We start from the raw sequence: 19132 nt of genomic DNA, 5'->3' as shown, positions 1-19132 counted from the left end.
TGGGAGGGGTGACTCTATACATGTTGATGTATTACAACTTAAAAATCTAATACAACCTTCTGTAGGAGGTAGTTCTGGACTATGCGAGAGGTCCCGATAGGGCCAGTGCACACAACCCGTGATTTCTGGGAGATTCTCCAGGATCTGTAAAAATGTCACAAATATCTTTAAACATTTATACGTACAGGAAGCTCTATGTGGGCGTAAGCTCTTTGAAAGTGAAAAATATCATTCTGTTGACTTTAAATATAAAAATGTCTGTTAAACGATCACGGGGTTTTTTTTGTTGCTGTTGTTGTTGTTATTTTGAAGTATAGCTTTTATAAAATGCTTTTATAAGTCTTTGTATGTTCTAATCTATTTGTATTTGTGTGTGAATTGGAAAAAATTTGTCTGTATAATTAGACACAAATTATTGTACACATTTCTAAATCTTAGTTTGAATCATATCGACGGTTTTCTCTCAACATAAAGCAGACGCTCTGCTTGTTCTTGCTCTACGTGACTTGTGGGCGAAAAGTCGGAGGAGAAGCTTTGTCCCTTCTGGCTCGCTGTAGCGGGTTATTGTATGTTGACGTGTGTCTGAGCTGTTCCGTTAGCTAACAAACAGCTAGCAGACACTGAACACTGAAAGTAGCTGTTTTACAGGCTGGTTTTGCGAACTCAAAAACTCACAGTAATGGCGGATGACTGGGAAGAGATTCGCCGGCTTGCCGCAGACTTCCAGAGAGCGCAGTTTGCTGACACAGTGCAAAGGTAAACGCAACTAAACGGGTGATAGCATCAAAGCTAATCACAGCTGTCATTAAAGTTGATTTAAAAGTAACGCTATTAGATGAAGATTGTGGCTTCTCTTGTAACAACTGTTGTGACTAAAACAAACACAATAATAAATGTATACTACACTGTCCTTTACGGCACTTGTGTAAACTTTTCCGCAGGCTGTCGGAAAGAAATTGCATTGAAATAATTGCAAAACTAGTCCAAGACAAGAAGCTGGATGTGGTGCACACACTGGATGGTAAAGAGTATGTCACCCCAGCTCAGATCAGCAGGGAGATCCGAGATGAACTCTACGTGCACGGAGGTGTGATACAGAAGTTTAAGAAATGAGATGCAGCATTGTCACATTGTCCCTGTGACATTTTCAGAATTGTAGATTGTGACAGAAACTAAGTGCTTTCATTCTGTATTACAGGGAGAATCAACATTGTGGACCTCCAGCAGGTGTGTGTTAACACTGTGTTTCGTCCTGCGTCCTCTAGATGAGATATACAGTTTGTTCATTCAAATTTGGGTCAGATGTTTTATGAATGTTTTCATGATGTTGTTCCTTTCAGATTATCAATGTGGACTGGGTCCATGTTGAAAACAGAGCAAATGAAATTGCAAAGTCTGATAAAGGGGTTCAGCTTGTACTGGGACAGCTGATTGATGAGTGAGTATTAGGTCTATACTGTATAAAAATGGCTACCATAAAGTCACACTATGGACAGCACTATAATGGGTTTTGTGAGCCAAGTTGCATATTTGCATGAAAGAGCAAAATACTAAGTTATCAGCCAACACTTTAGACTCTATGGGCTCATTTCACACATGCCCAGTGTTTCTCGATATATGCTACAAGATATTTAGGTCTATAGGATCCAGAGAAAAAGCTATAACACTTAAGTTAGCTAATTATAATAGTTAAGCTCCATCTCATTAGCCTATTGCACTTGTTAACTCTTTTTACAAAACTGAAGCTTTTGAGGTAAAATTAATGATAATTCTAAAGGCCAACAGTGCAGCTACAGACATAAACGATGCAAACTTTATTTTGATAAACTTTAGACTTTTGTCATTTCAGTGTAGGATGTAGGGCTGAACGATTATGGAAAATAATCTAATTGCGATTTTTTTTGCCCCAATATTGCGATTGCGATGCGATATGCGATTATTTTTTAAGGTCTTTGTCTTCTGTATTATTAAACAAAGACAAGCAATACATCATATAGTATGGCCAATACTATATTACATTAATTTTAAACTGTTCTTTCCTGGAAGACAGACCTCTGTTATGATGACATGAGGTGATGCATGAATTGATGACTGACATTTTTATTTAACTTCTTCAATCACAACAGTATATTTGAACATACACAATAGTTTATTTTTAGCTTACAAACATCTGAGCATAAAGTGCTGACAAGGAACCCTGGTGTAAACATTAAAATGAAAGTCAGTACAATGTGCAGATTGCAGAAATATACATAAAAAAAATCAGTGGCTTTACCACACTCAGTTTTTCGACATCTGTGAACTACTAGACAGTCATTCAATTAAAAAATAATATTAAATAAATAAAACTAATAAATAAAAAATACACACATCTTACTGATCTCTGCAGTCAGTAACATTACACATAAAGTGCAAACATAATAGCAATTGTATAAACACACACACAAACACGCCTTTAAAGTTTAAAGGCGTGAAATTGGACGGTCTAGCCTTCTGAATCAGAAGGCTAGTTCTGATTAGCGTCACCGCTGTCTCGGTGGAGTTTAATAAACTCGGCCGTCTGCTTCTTGCTATCTAAAATATAACCAGACACTGGTGTAAATTCTCGACTGTCTCATACTTCTGTTTAATAAGTTTTCTGTTTGACGTTTAGTCAGCTGTGTGAAAACCAAGGAGGAACCCACCCGGGGGATTAATAAAGTTTTATTTTATCTAATCTAATAACTTTAATCTCAGCCAAACCGATTTACTCACGAACAAACAAAACACTGAAAAAAGCCCAACAATAACATTTTTAGGTTGTCTAAGTGACTTATATATTACGTTTAACCCGAGCAGCGAAACTCCGCGGTGATCTGAAAATGATGTGCCGGGAGTTATGCCGTTCTCGGCCGCATCAGTAATCCTCGAGCTCCCGGCTAGCTGTCGAGCTGGTGGGTAGCAGACGCCTCTGAAAACGTCGAAGCACTTTTGCAAATATGGGATATCTTGATAAACCGAGCAGATATTTGATGTTTACACAACTACTTTCTCGCCTGAAAATATGTTAAAAGTTTATTTTGTGACCCAGAAAGATTAGTATGAGTAATTTTAAAACTTAGTAGCGGCCGCCATTGCTGGAAACTGGAGTTTGGCTGGGCCGCGCTATGAATTCTGGGATATGGTAGTAATTTGGACAGCCTTATAATCGCAGTATAATCGCAGCCTTTGCGGTTAGAAAATTGCACTTGATCATGTCGCGATATTATCGCAAATGCGATATATCGTTCAGCCCTAGTAGGATGATCTTGATTTAGAGAGCTTTAGTGAGCTTTAGAGAGCCAGTTTTTCTATAACAAATTAATGTTCATAATTTGACTGTGGGTTTAACTTAGGCTGTTGCTGAAGGTTCAAAACACATCAGCAGGGTATGGCACGGAAAACAAACGTATAATTAATATTGACACAATCTGTGTCACTCGTCTATTATGTTGATCGTTTTCGTGATTGCCCAGATGGTGCTTCGCTGTGAATTGTGGGATGGCATTATGTCCTTTCCTTTCATAAAGAATGCTCCAGTTTGTCTTCTGCTGAAGGAGGCAATAAAGGAAGCTTTAACTGTTATTGGGCTGTCTGCAAATAAGTTGATGCTGACCTGTGTTTACTTGTGCACATCAGTTTTGTGCTAGCTAAAGGTTCACAATTAATTTGATTAAGAACCAAAAGACTTTAAAACAGTTCAGTTATTTTTATAATTCGGATTCGGATAATTCGGATTAGCACACTTCAAATCCTGTCTCCCCCCCACCCTGGACCCCCACCAATTCGCATACCGCCAGAACAGGAGCACAGAGGATGCAGTCTCCATCGCACTGCACTCTGTCCTCTCACACCTGGACAACAACAACACCTATGCCAGAATGCTGTTTATAGACTTCAGTTCAGCATTCAATACAATCCACCCCTCACAACTCATCAGGAAACTGACAGACCTGGGCATCAGTTCCCTCATCTGCAAATGGTTACTGGACTTCCTGACCAACCGCCCCCAACATGTCCGGCTGGATAACCGCTGCTCATCTACCATCACAATGAACACCGGTGTACCACAAGGCTGTGTGATGAGCCCTTTCCTCTACTCCCTCTTCACCCACGACTGCAGATCTGCTGATGGTTCCAACACCATCATTAAGTTTGCAGATGACACCACGGTGATTGGCCTCATCAGTGACAACGATGAGGCCGCCTACAGGGAGGAGGTGGATCGTCTGGCTGAGTGGTGCGACACAAACAACCTGCTGCTTAACACCGAGAAGACCAAGGAGCTCATCGTGGACTACAGGAGGAATGCTGACCCACATCCACCCATCCACATTAAGGGGACGGCTGTGGAGCGTGTGAGCAGCTTCAAGTTCCTGGGAGTCCACATCTCCGAGGATCTCACCTGGACGACCAACTGCTCCAAGCTGGTCAAGAAGGCTCACCAGCGCCTCTTCTTCTTGAGGACTCTGAGGAAGAACCACCTGTCCTCAGACATCCTGGTGAACTTCTATCGCTGCACCATCGAGAGCATCCTGACCAACTGTATAACAGTCTGGTATGGGAACTGCTCTGCCTCGGACCGGAAGGCGTTGCAGAGGGTCGTGAAAACTGCCCAGCGCATCGCCGGAGAACCACTTCCTGCCATAAAAGACATCTACAGGAAGCGGTGTCTGAAAAGGGCTGGGAAAATCATCAGAGACCCCAGTCACCCATCACATGGACTCTTCACCCTCCTGCCCTCTGGGAGGCGCTACAGGAGCCTCCGGACTAAGACCACCAGGTACCGGAACAGCTTCTTCCCCACAGCTGTCAGACTCCTGAACTCTGCCTCCTGACATCTGACCCACGTTAACTCATGGACTGAACATACACACACACACACACACACACACACACACACACACACACACACAATGGACAACTGTACCCTCAAACACACAATAATAACATGGACTGAACCACCACTCACAACCACTAGCACTTTATATAGCCTCTGTAGAAATTATCCACACCCTCACTTACCTTAACTGCACTACTGTATAGCCCTGTGTAAACAATCATTCTGTACATACGATAATTTTTAACCCTACAACTGTTTACAACTTGCATAGTTCCCATTTCTGTATAGCTGTATATCTCAGATTCCTGTAAAGTTATTTATTTCATATTCTGTATAGTTTTTCATATTTATATCCTGTCCATATCCTGTACATAGCTTGTACTCACTACAGCCTGTACATACTTATAGTTATAGAATATTCACAACATACTTCATACCGTGTACATTATAACATAATAGACCCATTTCTGTAATATACTTACATATCTATATTATTGCTAATATATATTGTAATATATCTATATCACTAATAGAGCTGGGCGATATGAGATTTTTTCATATCACGATATGTTTTTTTCATTTCAGGCGATAACGATATCTATCACGATATAAGCCAAATAACTATATTTGTAAGATTTAAATGTGCCGTTGCTCACAAGTAAAATGTGAAATAATCAGCAGCTTGTTTTTATTTAAATATTTATTTCCCATAATAAGTTCAACAGGGTAGATGTACTTAAGGAACATGAGACTTTTTCAGATAAATAAAGGCAAATATTGCAAACTACACAAAAGGCAGCCGCTAAAGCGTTTAAGTTTCAAAATAGAACAAACGAAACAGACTAAATTGTCAATTCCACTTAGAAACAAAATATTAATTCTAAAAATAAATCTTAGTTTGTTTTACAGAAGAACAGACAAAACTGACTAACTTTTGTCAATATCAAATAAACTGAGAACTAAAAGGAAATTCTCAATCTCTCCTTGTTGTATAGCTTAGCTTTTCAAACAGTTTTAACAGTTACTTTAGTCTGACAAAAGCCGAATGACGAATTAGCGCTTCCAGTCAGAGACTGAGGCTACGTCCACACGTACACGGGTATTTTTGAAAACGGAGATTTTCCGTTTTCGTTTTAAAAAATAATCCCGTCCACACATAAAGGCAGAAATGAAGGAAAACGCTGCTATGAACATGCCAAAGCAGCAGGTGGCGCTAGATTCCTAACCGTGCAGAAATGTTGGCCAATCAGAAGTCTAGAAGCCTCGGTGGGATAAAGTAAACAAAGCTGGGGCATAGAAGCAGAACCGAGTCGTATGTGTGGACGGACAGTAACTGTGTGTATATGTAAGCATTTAAACACTGCAGAGAGTAGAATTAACAGTATTGTAGAAATTCATTTCACCGAAACAATAACGTGGCGCAGTGTGACGCATGCACCAGTTTATTGTATTTCCAGACTTGCTTTCGGCACAATTTACAGTGCACGCTACTCTGTTTTTTGTCAGACTTGAAATAGCCGAAATACCGTCACACTACGGAACTTCTTTGGCTCTTCCGTTCGACAATCTCTCCGGCATTGGAACCATCATCTGTTTTCTCTTCGGTCACGCTCGGTTGATTTTTCTAGTCGGCACACTCATTTCCTCCATTACGCGCTGGCTCCATTACCCGCTGGCTGCTTCGCAAACAAACACACGTGCGGCTTGGCACTTGTGCTGTACGTAACAAGTCACGCGACGTGACGCTGCGGCTGTGATTGGTTCGGCTCTGCGCTACTTAGTTTGGATTGGCTGACCTTTTTTTTTTTTTTATTTTATTTTAAGAGGACAAGAGCGGCGAGGTCTATCGCAATAGCTTAATTTCTCTATCGAGTAAAAGTTATATCGCGATACATATCGTTATCGTTCTATCGCCCAGCTCTAATCACTAAGCACTTCTGGATGGATGCAAACTGCATTTCGTTGCCCTGTACCTGTGCATGTGCAATGACAATAAAGTTGAATTCTATTCTATTCTATTCTAATTCATTTGTATCCCTGTAGGAACATAGGGCCCATAAATAATGAAATATTGCCTGTCACCAAATTTCATTCTTAGTTCATTTCTACATAAAAGCAAATCAATCAGATTTGAAGGGAAACTCCTTATATGACTTCAAAGAGGGTAAAATTTTTATCTTATTAAATTTTATATTCTATTCAAAGTCTTATTCAATAAATTAAATATATTTTTTTCACATTAAAGGTTTAGTTAAGTCTCATTTCTGCACAGAAGTATTTACAAAAGTATAGTATATAAGGGTCAAGTCTGAACAGGTTAAATGAGAGTGAGGTGTTGTGATTATACTGCTCATGTTTTGTCATCTGCAGCACATACCTGGACCATTTGGCCGAGGAGGTGAATGACAAACTGCAGGAGGCTGGTATGATCAGTATTGCAGAGCTGTGTAAAAGCTATGACCTCCCAGGAGATTTCTTAACTGAGGTGAGCCAGTTTTTACGTGCCTTTTAATCCAATAAGAAATCTGGTCATTAAATTAAGCAATGTGTTGTGCCGTCTGTGTTTTTAAATGGTTTAGTCTTCTTTGTGGTCTCAGCTTGTTTTGACACGTTGTTTCTTTGTTAGTAAAAAAAAAACCCGTGGGTTTCTGATCCATATTTTAGGAGTTGTCGAAGCGTCTTGGGAAGATTATCCAAGGAGAAATGGACCAGTACAACAGAGGTGTCATATTTACCCCGGCTTTTGTTGCTCGCCACAAAGCTAGAATACAAGGGCTCTTCAGTGCAGTCACAAGGTAAATATTGCAAAAAGGCTAAATATTTATTATGGCTTGTTTTTTGTTTTTCTTCTGCAGATGTACAGATTTTGATATGTCCATACCTGTCTCAGCATTTCTTGTGTGTATCGAAAAGCAAGTCAGTTAAAAAATGTAACTAAATGAAACAAGGTTATTAAAGAAACTATAGAAACAGTTCTTTGATGCTAAGCAAGGTTAAGCTGTTTGTGTGGGATAGCTCAAGATGCTATGAAGGATTTCTGTCTGCAGGACATTATTTTGAGCTGTGTTTGTGTTGCAGCATCCCAGCAGGTTGACAGATGGTAGCTAAAATGTTTTGCATGTTCTGTCATATTGAGTTTTTTTACATTATGGTTCCCCTGTGTATACTTAGTGAAGCTTTGACACCAAAAAATGCAGTGAGTGGGTAGCTGCTTTAAAGATCATTCCAGTGTTGGTGATAGTGAGTGAATTCATAGTAATGTTCAGTTTGTTGTTAAAGTAAGACTTTACATGAATAGTATTAAGAAAATGGTATCTGTTTCTCTTTCACTGCTTGGTTCTTAAACGAAGCCCTTCGGTTAAATTTAAAGATTAATGGGCAATCCAGAGAACAGGGTACCGAGGCAAAATATCCCATGAACATTTGAGAAGTTCATAAAATCAAATATACATACATTTAACCTTGTTAAATGTATGTATATTGCACTGTGCAATAGTGCAAATATTTTATGCACACTATGATTATTTTTCTCATTTAAATTACTGTGTAACCTATTGGTCACAAGCAGCATCTACAACAGTTGTGTTTCTAATGATGATATATAATCAGGCAGATATGAAACCCATAAGGCTGCACCGGTGCAATATAGCTGAGAAATTAAAACGCGTGAAGTTTTCCTAATTTTACTACATTCGCTAATCTAAAGCTAATAAAGACTAAAGGCATGGTGCTGAATGTTGTCAGTGCATCCCCACAGGTTGGGCATCAGATAGAAAAGGGAGAGGAATTCTTGATTGGGTTGGATGAAGTGATAGAGAATGTCCCCATAGACATGTAGGTGAAGGAAACAGAGGTGATGAGGTGTAGGCTACTTGTGTTGCTATGGAGAGAAACGAGGACAGATAACAGCAGATTGTGTGAGAAGGATGAACATGTACTTTAAAAGAGCAAGGAACACAAAGTGAACACCCTGACTCTGTAATACCACATTGGCTTTAACAATCTCCATGACTTTCATGGAACTGTGAAAGCCATCTGTGATTTAGTAAAAACACTTTCACTGTTCAGTGTTTTGTTCTCTGCTACAGGTTTTTAGCATTTTTGGAAGCTAGTGTTTGCCACAGAGAGAGCCATAAAGCTAGCCTATATGGCTGTTTAAGGATATAAGTGCTACCATATAACTATATTCAGTGTAAATTACAAGTACTGTCACCTCAGTACTGGTGCTTTATATTGTAAAGTAAAGACCCTATGTTAATAGAGAGAAAACGCCATCAATTAGACCACCTGCTAAGCACCTGACGACAGTGGGAATGAAAAACTCCCATTTAACAGGAAGAAACCTCCACCAGAATCAGGCTCAGGGAGGGGCAGCTATCTGCTGTGACCGGTTGGAGGTAAGGTGTAGGGAGACGTGATAAAAGACATACATAAGAGAAAGTCAAAGATTAATAATAACTGATCTTCACGTCTAACAGATGTGAAAAAATAAATGTTCTCACATGAGACCCCGCTGTCTTCAACAGCTGCATTCGTTGGCACTTTCTTATAATTCCTGCTGTTTTGCTTTTTCTATAGGCCAACACCTGTCAGCAGTATGATTGGAGCATTTGGATTTCAGGAACACCTTCTGTACTGTAAGGACCAGCTGCTACATCATTTAAGTTAACCTGTTAAGCTCTTTGGTTTCATGTGTGTACTAGTCTTCTTTTTTTTTTTCTTCTTTTTTTTTTAAACTTGTATGATATTTATGTTTGTTTTTAATCGTTTTCAACTTTGTCTAATGTTAAACATTAGACAAACAGTCCTCTATTGTCATTGTTTAATACTTTAGAGGGCGTATTATGATATTGTATTTTTTGTGGTTCAGCTGTCTTGGAGGAGTTGGTGAATATCGGGCGCCTGAAAGGAAGCGTGGTTGGGGGGCGGCAGGACAAGGCTGTGTATATCCCTGATATCTACACCAAAACACAAAATGCCTGGGTGGATTCTTTTCTCCAGCAAAATGGATATTTAGGTAGGTGTTGTTAAACTTGATGTCGGTGATCAAAAATACCCTAAGGCTTTTTCTAGTTAGCTAGCTGTCTCATTCAGAATGTTTGAGCTTTTTTATCTTCTGATCCACAAGAAAGAAAAGAAGAAAAAAAAAAAGTGGCTGTTTTGCCGTCTAATTTCAAAGTCCTGTCAGCCATACTTGGAGTAGAGGTATACCCACAAGACTACTTTGATCACTCATGAGAAGATGACTAGAAAAATTTTTTTTTTTTTTAAATTCCTAAAACCTCAGATCAACTCCAGTTTCGGTTTCAGTGTTACTGGCATCCATTCACAATAACAATTACCTCGAAGCACATTCTGCGGTAAGGTTTAGACTCTACAATGTTAGAGAGAGAACTCAAAGAATCAGGCAGTCCCTGCGAGCAAACACTTGGTGATGGATTGGCAGGAGTGCCCTTTAACAGGTAGATCATTCAGCAGACCCAGGCTCAGAGAGTAGTAGCCGTCTATGCAGATGGTTGGGGATTGAGGGGAAAGACAGTATTTCCTATGTTTGTTAAAAATGACAAGAGATTCAGTGTAAGACTGAGTTTTTGAGGCTCTTTGACAGCAGGGCTGAAATATTTGAAACTCTTTCAGTTTAAAAATTTTAGGGAGTTGTTGGTTATTTGGTCGTTGCACAGTTATTACCCTAAAAACAGTGAGATGTGTTTTGTGTTTGTTTTTAAATTTTCTTTATTACTGTTGTTAGTTTCTCCTACTTCCTACTTTGGGGACTTGAGATAAGCAGTTATACTGAGCTGTGACTGTCTCAAAAATATTTTCTTTTATCTTGGGCACAGAAGTTATTATCTTGTGTGTACTAGATGAAAAATGACAATGATTAAAAACTCAATTTTTCCTCTGAGGCAAGAGCCATTGTAGAGGCAGGTGATCAATGTGTTTGTCGGTTCTGTCATTTTGTAAGCAAGGTTACATTTCTAAAAACAAGGAGGAAAAAAAACAATGAATTTCAAAGAACTCAGTGCCTCAGTGGACCATGGGTAAAGGAAGACGCAGTCGTGTTTTGGTGCAGATCCGCATCATGCAAAACTGTGAAATAGGACACTGAGGTTCCCATTTGTGCCCTCAGTAATCATGAAAAGGTAGTAACATTTGCTTTTCAGCGACACCTGGCACTTTGCAGCAGTGGCATGCAAGAACTGTTACAGAAAGGCAAGCAGAGCTGCTACCCACACATGGCAAAGGGGGTTAACTAAGAATAAACAGTGGTGGACATGTAGAGGGTTGGTGTGGTAACTGCTAAAGGGAACAGTAAAAAATTACTTTCCCAAGTCAGAGTGTTACAGATATGGGACTGTGGTATCGATTAACATTCCTGCTGCATTCATGTTTATGTTGCATTTTACTATATTTTTGGGGTTCAGCTGATTTCAGTTACTTTACATCAGTCACATGCTGTGAGTTTTGTAGAAACCTAAGCAGAAGAGATGACATCAACCATAGAAAAATCATCTTTATGAACATTTCATAATTTCAAAATAAATTTCCTGTTGTTGTAAACTATTTTTTGCAACTTTTTTGTATTTAAAGTTTTGAGGGATAAACCTCTTAAATTTCTCCAAGTAGAAGTATATGTAAAAAAACGATTTTCAATTGTTTTGTAGTTTATTGCACTTTTTTGCAATTAATGTAGTTACTATGGACTTAATGCACACATATTATTAAAATATGGGCTATAACAGTTGTATAGCAACTTGAAATGCTCCCACAAATGGCACTACAACATATAAAAAAAATAATATAAGCTCTGGCGGACTTGGTTCTATAGTAGGTCGTAAGGGTTAAATAAATATCGTCAAATAATCGAGATCTCAATTTCAGTGAAAATAATCGTGATTCTCATTTTTGCCATAATCGAGCAGCCCTACGCTCAGGGTTATTAAATAAACTGCTATACTATATGAACTGATGACATCGTTATCCCACAGAGTTTGATGCATTGGTTAGACTGGGGATTCCCGACCCATCCAGCTACATAAAGAAGCGCTTCAAGTCTAATAAGCTGCTGTTCCTCAGAGCGGCCTGTGTGGGCCAAGCTCTGGTCGACCAGGTGGAGGCCTCTGTGGAGGAAGCTGTCAATTCCGCCACTTGGACTGACCTCCAGGTCAGCTCTTTAACCTTTAAATTGATGATATTAGAGGAGTTGCATCGTTTTTGTTTGTTTTTTTTGTTTTTAGATTTCTGTTTCTTATCCTCTTCTGTCTGGGCTGCTTTAGCCAGTTCTGCCCAGCTGCCTGTCGACTGAGGACATTGGGATACTGATTAACCAAGCTATGAGAAACACTAACATCCAATCGTCTGCCAGAATCTTGGGGGGCACCGTGGTTGTCAGTGAGAAGTTCATCAGCAACTGCCTCTCTTTATTTGATGAGGCCATGCAGCAGAAAGCTCAGAAGGTAGAGATTCCTTTGACACCCGGTTTTACATGTATATGTATATGCTCTGTCCAAAGGGTGGAACTAGATTTTGTGTGCTTTTCAGGAAGTTAAGAGCAATCCAGTGTTTTTGATAACTGAAGAGGATCTGAAGCAAGCATCTATCCTGACTGAGAGCACCGCACCTTCTAAGAAGGAGAAGAGAGAAGCGGAGCGCAGGAAGAAGGCAGCAGGTTTGTGAAACCTATCTCACAAACTCCCACTGTTTTTGTTTTATTATTTTTATTCATATAGTTTTTAGTCCCTTTGGCATTTTGTGAGGGAGACTGACAATGGTGAGAAATCCCAGGATTTTATTTTGGTTCTTAGTGTCCAACATGTGTCCTCAAAGCTCTCTAAGGTAATGATGTATGAGTGAGTCTAATGAGTGATGTCTTACATGAAATCATTTTTTCTGTTTTAATTTGCAGAAAAATGTTTCAGTTTCTGTTTGCAAAAAGCTGAAAGTGGGTAAAAGAAATTGAATGAGAGGAATATCTGTTCATTTCTTTTGATCAAGTAAAGACTTTTTTCACTTTGCCTTTGCAACAATTAGAATGGCCCAAAGCTCAGAGATGTGGGTTTTAGGCCATTTTTATGGTTGCCGTGTCACCTATTGTTTAGGACAATACTGTCAGTGGCTTCTTGTGTAATGACGGCGCAGCAAAGAGTAAAGCGACTCCTTTATTTATGTAAAGCAGTCAGAGCTGCTTCCAGAAACCAGAACGATGAGACGAGAGGGATTCAATAAGGTGCCCGTAGTAATAAATCTACAAGAAAACTCACCAATATTTCTTTTTCTTTTTTCTTTTTTTTACAAACTTGGACTTAAACAATCATCAAATATCATCAGATTATTTTTTGGAGTGGACCCAGAACTGATTGAGATGCTTTGCCATGACCTTAAACGGCTGCTCATGCTCAAAACCCCTTCAGTGGAACTGAATTGAAATAATTCTGCAAAGAAGAGTGGGCCAAATTTCCTCCACAGCGATGCGAGAGACTCATTGCCAGTTATTACAAACACTCGATTGCAGATCTTGCTGCCAAGGATGGTACAACCAGTTATTAGTCTAAGGCAGCAGTTTTTCACACAGGGACAAGCAGGTGTGGATAGCTTCTTAATGAATGACGTCATCAGTAAAAACCTGTAGTTTCCGTTTACGCAGGTTTTGTCTAATGTTAATCTTTGTTTGTTCATCTGAAATTCTGAAATCTAAAATGTGACGTATATGTTTTTTGTTTTGTTTTTTTTACTTGAAAGATTTGCGTCACAGTTAACCGTCATTCTTATAGAGATTCTCCTGATGTTTGCTTTTGTATTGCAGTTGTTTCTCTTAGAACATCCTCACCAATAAAACATGTCCCAGTGAAATGGGGGTGTGGCAGATTGCAGATTGTAGGTAGCGAGCAGGATCATTTCTGCATGCATATTAATGAATGAGGCCCAATGTGTGTGTTTTGTTGTCCAACACAGCTTTATGCAAATGTTGCTTGTGCTATTTTTATACCAGCTCTGTAACGTTTGGAGTAGACGGCATCGCCACCTGCCAACATCTACCCTACAATGACCCGTAGGACAAAGACAGGAAAAATAATAGACTGGTTATCTTAAAGTGATACTAGAGCAGTGAAAATAAAGACATCTGCAATGTGGCAAGTCAGTGTTTGCTGACTTTAAGAAGTTGAGTTTTCTCAGACTGACTGGGATCTGTTAACTGTTTGTCTTCCAGAGGGCAGTGGCAGTGTGAAAGCAGGTGGAGGAGGCAATGCCAGAGAGATCCGGATTCGTAAAACCAAGAAGAAAGGGCGGAAAGATGAAGACAGCGATGAGGAAACTGGACCTTCTCAACAAAGTATGTCAGCCGTCACAAAGACATTTTATGTTCTCAGGGAAATATGGTCTCCATCTGCACATTAAGCCTGCTCACTGAGGCTTTTTACTGTAATAAGAGCTTAATGGCTGCTTTACGAGGAATCTCCTGGGTCATTAAGCTTCTTTTTTTTTTTTTTTCTACATGGAAGACAAAGGTAACTGTAGGATTCCAGGGAGACTAATTAGCTTGTGTTTTACCTTTGCCAAGATCGCAGCAGACAGACTGAAACCCCCTTTATGGCCCAGGAGGCGATCGTAGCCGTTTTAGAGGAACGAGTGAGTGACTGCCCTGAAGAAATCCTGTCTGAGTTGGCAGAGCAGTTAGTCAGGTAACAGACACATCTCTTTCTGAAGTTCCCTTTTCTCAGAGCTGCCAACAATCCCTTCATTCACCTTCTGTTAATGTCCCTGCAGGCCTCTGACTAAAGCCTACCAGGAGGTGCTGCGGACAGTGTTCATGTCCTCCACCAGCTCTCCATCAGGGGCCAACAAGAAGAAGAGCATGAAGGATCTGCAGGAAGAGATCACCAACCTGTACAACAATATCCGACTATTTGAAAAAGGCACCAAGTTCTTCTCAGGTAAGTCATGTTCCATGTATTGGAAATCAGAAGCAGGACCATCTTCATCTCTCGCATCCTGACAGGAGACGAGAGAGGAGGCGGGGTTCACAAGGTCCAGATTTTACCCTTACTGTTTGGCAGATCACTGTATTTGTAATAGATCTGTTACACTGGATTAACTGATCATGTCAGGGTTCATGTTCTGATATTTGTTCTTCTGTATGAATCAAATGTTTACCCGTGAAAGACAAGTCATACTCGGGAAAGCTAGCATCCTTTGCTTTATTTTCGTATATATGTCGAGGGAAACGAGCATTAGGCTTCAGAGCGTACCCAATGCTCAGAGACAGTTTTTGTACTCCTGGCTCTGTGATGCCAAAGAAAGTGATGATGTGAAAGTCTCAGGAGCACAGCTCTGACTGTGAGCACAGAAGCTCCACCCACCTGGAGGGCAGTCATTCAGAAGAAGGAGCTCGTTGCTGCATCAACAGCTAAGCTGTCAAAAAGCTTTTAAGAGAAAAACTGTAATGGCTAAGTTACAACACAAACAATATCTTCTAGTTTCTCAAAGTCAGTTTATATAGTGTGTGGCTAAAAGCACCAGCCCTAAACCCACAACAGACCACAGATGGGCTAGTGGATGTTAAAGTTTAGAAGAGAGTGAAGTCAAAAGCGGCACCGAGGCCCAATGTAAGATACATAAGGATTATTTTGAAAAAAATATCTGGCATTGTAGTATTAAACCCTGTAACTAATACCAGATATTACCTCCTCTTTGAACATCACACATATTGGGTTGAATTTCCACTTTTGGATTAAACAGTGACAAATGAGCAAATGTTGTTTTTTAGTAAAGCTCTGATAAAAACCTCATAGTGAGACACAATATTGTGATATTAACAGATGATAAACAAGAACAAACATCCAAAACTAAGTGGCAGCCACAACATCGGGGTAATTTAATTCGAATGTGAAAACGTGATGACACACTCATCTGTTACTTCAAAATAGAGCCAATACATTTAAGTATGTAAGGGAACTTCAATCCAAAACTGTCCAAATCGCCAGGATTTCTAGAGGAACATAAAAGAAATATAACAGGTTTTGTGTATTGACCTTGCTTTACACCCAGCAAGAGTAGTGAGTTATTTATTGAGAATTGTGCACTTAAATGCAAAGAAAATAGAAGCAGCTGAACAACTGCTAAAGTTGGAGCTCTCCGACATAATTCACTGGAGAGATTAGGCTATAAAACGTGTGTATCATGGTGAAAATGACTGTAAAAATGGTGAGGGCTGAGTAGAATCATCCAAAATTTCAAAGGCTTTACATGCAATATTTGTATGTTTGTTTTTTATGCATGCAGATGATACCCAGGCCCACATCGCTAAGCACATCCTGAAGACCGTGTGCACTGATGTCAGTAACATCCTGGTTAACTTCCTGGCTGCTGACCTGATGATGTCCGTGGAGAATCCCAGCACCATCACCAACGAGGTCTGTGTCTGTCGCTCCTCTCGGCAACCTGAAACTCAAACTGTGTTACGATTATCTGTGGAGCTGAATTCAACGGTTCACACTGAATATGCGATTTGGTACTGCAGGTCAGACTAAAGATTTTAGGCAAACTGTCAGAGGAGACCAAAGGGCCTCTTTTGAAGCTGCACAACTCCCTGAACGGCAAAGTAAGTAGTATGCCTGTCTAAAATAGTGTTGCACTGTGGGTGACTGCAAAATGACAGCTAATACCTTGAAATTTAAAAATCGCTAATCTGGGGAAAGGTTGAGGGATAACATTTTAAGTAAGGTGGATTTGCTTTCTGTGTTTACAGTCCATTGAAGACTTTGTGACTAACTTGGATACCTGTGCTGAGGTTTGTGGATTCATGCTAAAGAAAGGAGACAAGAAAAAAGAGAGGTAGTGGAAGCACATTCGAGCCACAAAACTCTTCACCCTGATCCACTTATGGAGTCTAGAAGTGTGTGAATGCGTGTCTTGCAGACAAGCCCTGTTCCTGCACCGCCAGGCCCTGACTGAGCAGCTGAAGGACACCGAGGATCCCGCTCTGGTCCTCCACCTGACCAGCGTGCTGCTGTTTCAGGCCAGCACGCACTGTATGCTGCACGCCCCGGGCCGCTGTGTGCCTCAGATCATCAGCACACTCATGGGGAGAATATCTGCAGTATGTACAGCTGATTGAACGTGATTTGAATGGGAAGGAAAAGTGTTGCATCACAATCCATCAATTTTAAAAAATGATAAACTGGATCATCAGATATACCAGTCTGCTCACTCCTTCATCACGTCTGTGTAGGGTAGAGGTCGGCAACCTGCGGCTCTTTAGTCCTTATAGTGCGGCTCCGTGCGGTTTGAGAAAATAAATTAGAAGTATTTAGCTGAAGTGTATTTTATTTATGTTAGTTCTTTTTTAACTTGTAGTTCTAAATTGGAAGATTACTGTAATATTGAAATATAAAAATAAAATTATAGTCTATTTTTTTCATTGATCAAAATAAGCGTCACACTCACAGAAGTCGGTGTACCCGCCGAAACGCTGTGCATTTATCGAGACTTTCAACCCCAGGTAGGCCAGTTATGGATCTTCGGATCCACATTATGTCAGCAGCTATTCTCCACCGTGAACTATGTTAAAAACAAACACCGCTCGCGCCTCACAGATGACAGCTTACAGTCCTGCGTAAAGATGAAAGTGACTTCGTACAGCTCCGATTTGCAGACGCTGTGCGCAGAGGTTCAGGAGCAGAAGTCCCATTGTAAACATATCACAGCAGACCCAACGATGTTTCCATGAACATGCTTTTCAGCATCTCTTTATTGACCACTTTTCACACACGGTTGCTGTACGTATACAGCCGGCTGTAGCTTTTCAGCTCACAGCCCGACACATACCAACAACAGCATAGATAGCACAGACGTTAAGGCGGCAAGGCGTGATTGCGGGTGCCACTCAGGTGCGTCCGCCTCCCCTGCAGCAGCGCTGCAGACCACGCCCCGCCACACACATTAACCTGGTAAAATACATATTTAGGCAGAATTTTGTAAATATCTATTTTTCAGCAGCATAGTGCTTTTTCCAATTATTTTTTTTAAAAGTCAGGTCAAGGCTCCAAAAGCCCAAAGGCGATATAAGAGTGGCGGCTCACAACAGTTTCTGTTTGCTACATGGATCACTTTAGTTCAGGTTGGTGTCTGTCCTTTTGTTATATTTCTTTAAGAGTTCAAAATGTGTTAATTACATAAATAAAATGTAATTTTCTCTGTAGCACTTTATGGATTTCATAACCGACACACCTTAGTTGTTCACACAAAGCATAAAGGTAAAAAACAATACATACAGTGTTATCTTCATTTTAGATGTCAAAAAGTATTTGCGGCTCCCAGTGTTTTCTTTTGCGTGGAAACCGGGTCCAAATGGCTCTTTGGGTGTTAAAGGTTGCTGACCCCTGGTGTAGGGGAAACACAGTCCAGTTATATTATGTTACACAGCCATCCCTCCCGGAGTTGATATGATTCTCATTGGATATAGAAACAGGTGCATAATCCATTAACACTGTAAATGTTTAGCTTTACGATGCCCGTCGTGTGATTGTGCTGTCTGAAAGCTTCATCTCAGGATCGCTTGAAGTAGTGTTGAGGCAAAGCAGCTGTCGGTGGTCTCCATCTGCTGCAAGGAGAGTGAAGCAGCTGAAATGTGTGCATTTTGTTGCAGGAGCAGCAGCAGCTGCTGTCTACCTACCAGAGCCTGGTGGTGAAGCAGCTGGTGAGCCAGAGCAAGAAGCAGGAGGATGACGAGGAGCAGGACGAGGAGGCGAGGAGCGCACGTGCTCAGGTCCAGACCCTTACACCTCAGGTGAAGGACCTGGTGCTGTCTCAGAGGAAGACGTCTGTTAATGAGGACTGACTGAACAGTTGAATAAAGAGGAAGGAATGTCACAGGGTTAAAGACCTGTGCTGCTTCTAGATCAGCTGGTGGTCCTGTATTTTTCTATGATTTCTCTATGTGGGCATCATTTTAAATTATTGAAGGAAATCACTGTGTATGATGAATTTAACACAATTGTCCTCAGTGAGGTTCTGATTAACTTGCGTATTAAATGCTCTCCTCCTCCTCAAGTGAGTTGCTTCTTCTGTGATCAGCACAAATGCAGAACATTCGGCTTCACACTTTATTACTGACCTTTTTTAACATCAGATAATACAGTGGTGTAAATGAACTAAATGCTTGTACTCGTGTACTGCAAATTCCTGGTTCTCATTCTTCATGCTTCATAAATGTAACATAACTGAGCTTTGAACTGCTTAAATTACATGTGGGCATAACTGGCCAATGAAGAC

The 19132-nt window shown here is 40.3% G+C and overlaps 1 protein-coding gene across 1 annotated transcript; it reads left to right on the top strand.

Moving 5' to 3' along the window:
- Positions 1 to 562: 562 nt before the first annotated feature.
- Positions 563 to 18900, top strand: ufl1 (UFM1-specific ligase 1). The gene is made up of 19 exons (XM_085373426.1): positions 563 to 756; positions 942 to 1087; positions 1199 to 1227; positions 1341 to 1438; positions 7232 to 7346; positions 7526 to 7656; positions 9440 to 9498; positions 9732 to 9878; positions 11851 to 12026; positions 12139 to 12318; positions 12404 to 12530; positions 14070 to 14192; positions 14421 to 14541; positions 14627 to 14793; positions 16142 to 16272; positions 16380 to 16460; positions 16608 to 16693; positions 16778 to 16958; positions 18507 to 18900. The coding sequence occupies exons 1-19, from the start codon at positions 680 to 682 to the stop codon at positions 18696 to 18698; spliced, it is 2367 nt and encodes a 788-aa protein (XP_085229552.1). The 5' UTR covers positions 563 to 679; the 3' UTR covers positions 18699 to 18900.
- Positions 18901 to 19132: the final 232 nt, after the last annotated feature.

This window comes from Diplotaxodon limnothrissa, linkage group LG15 (assembly GCF_057381915.1).
Source record: "Diplotaxodon limnothrissa isolate DT_005_m linkage group LG15, D_limnothrissa_male_GT1.1, whole genome shotgun sequence".
NCBI classification, from domain to species: domain Eukaryota; kingdom Metazoa; phylum Chordata; class Actinopteri; order Cichliformes; family Cichlidae; genus Diplotaxodon; species Diplotaxodon limnothrissa.
This window is presented reverse-complemented; position numbering and strand designations above follow the sequence as displayed.

Coding starts and splice junctions, on each gene's coding strand:
- ufl1 (XM_085373426.1), top strand. CDS start 680: ATGGCGGATGACTGGGAAGAGATTCGCCGGCTTGCCGCAGACTTCCAG. Junction 9,499..9,731: donor TCAGGAACACCTTCTGTACT/GTAAGGACCAGC, acceptor TTTGTGGTTCAG/CTGTCTTGGAGGAGTTGGTG. Junction 16,959..18,506: donor TCATGGGGAGAATATCTGCA/GTATGTACAGCT, acceptor ATTTTGTTGCAG/GAGCAGCAGCAGCTGCTGTC.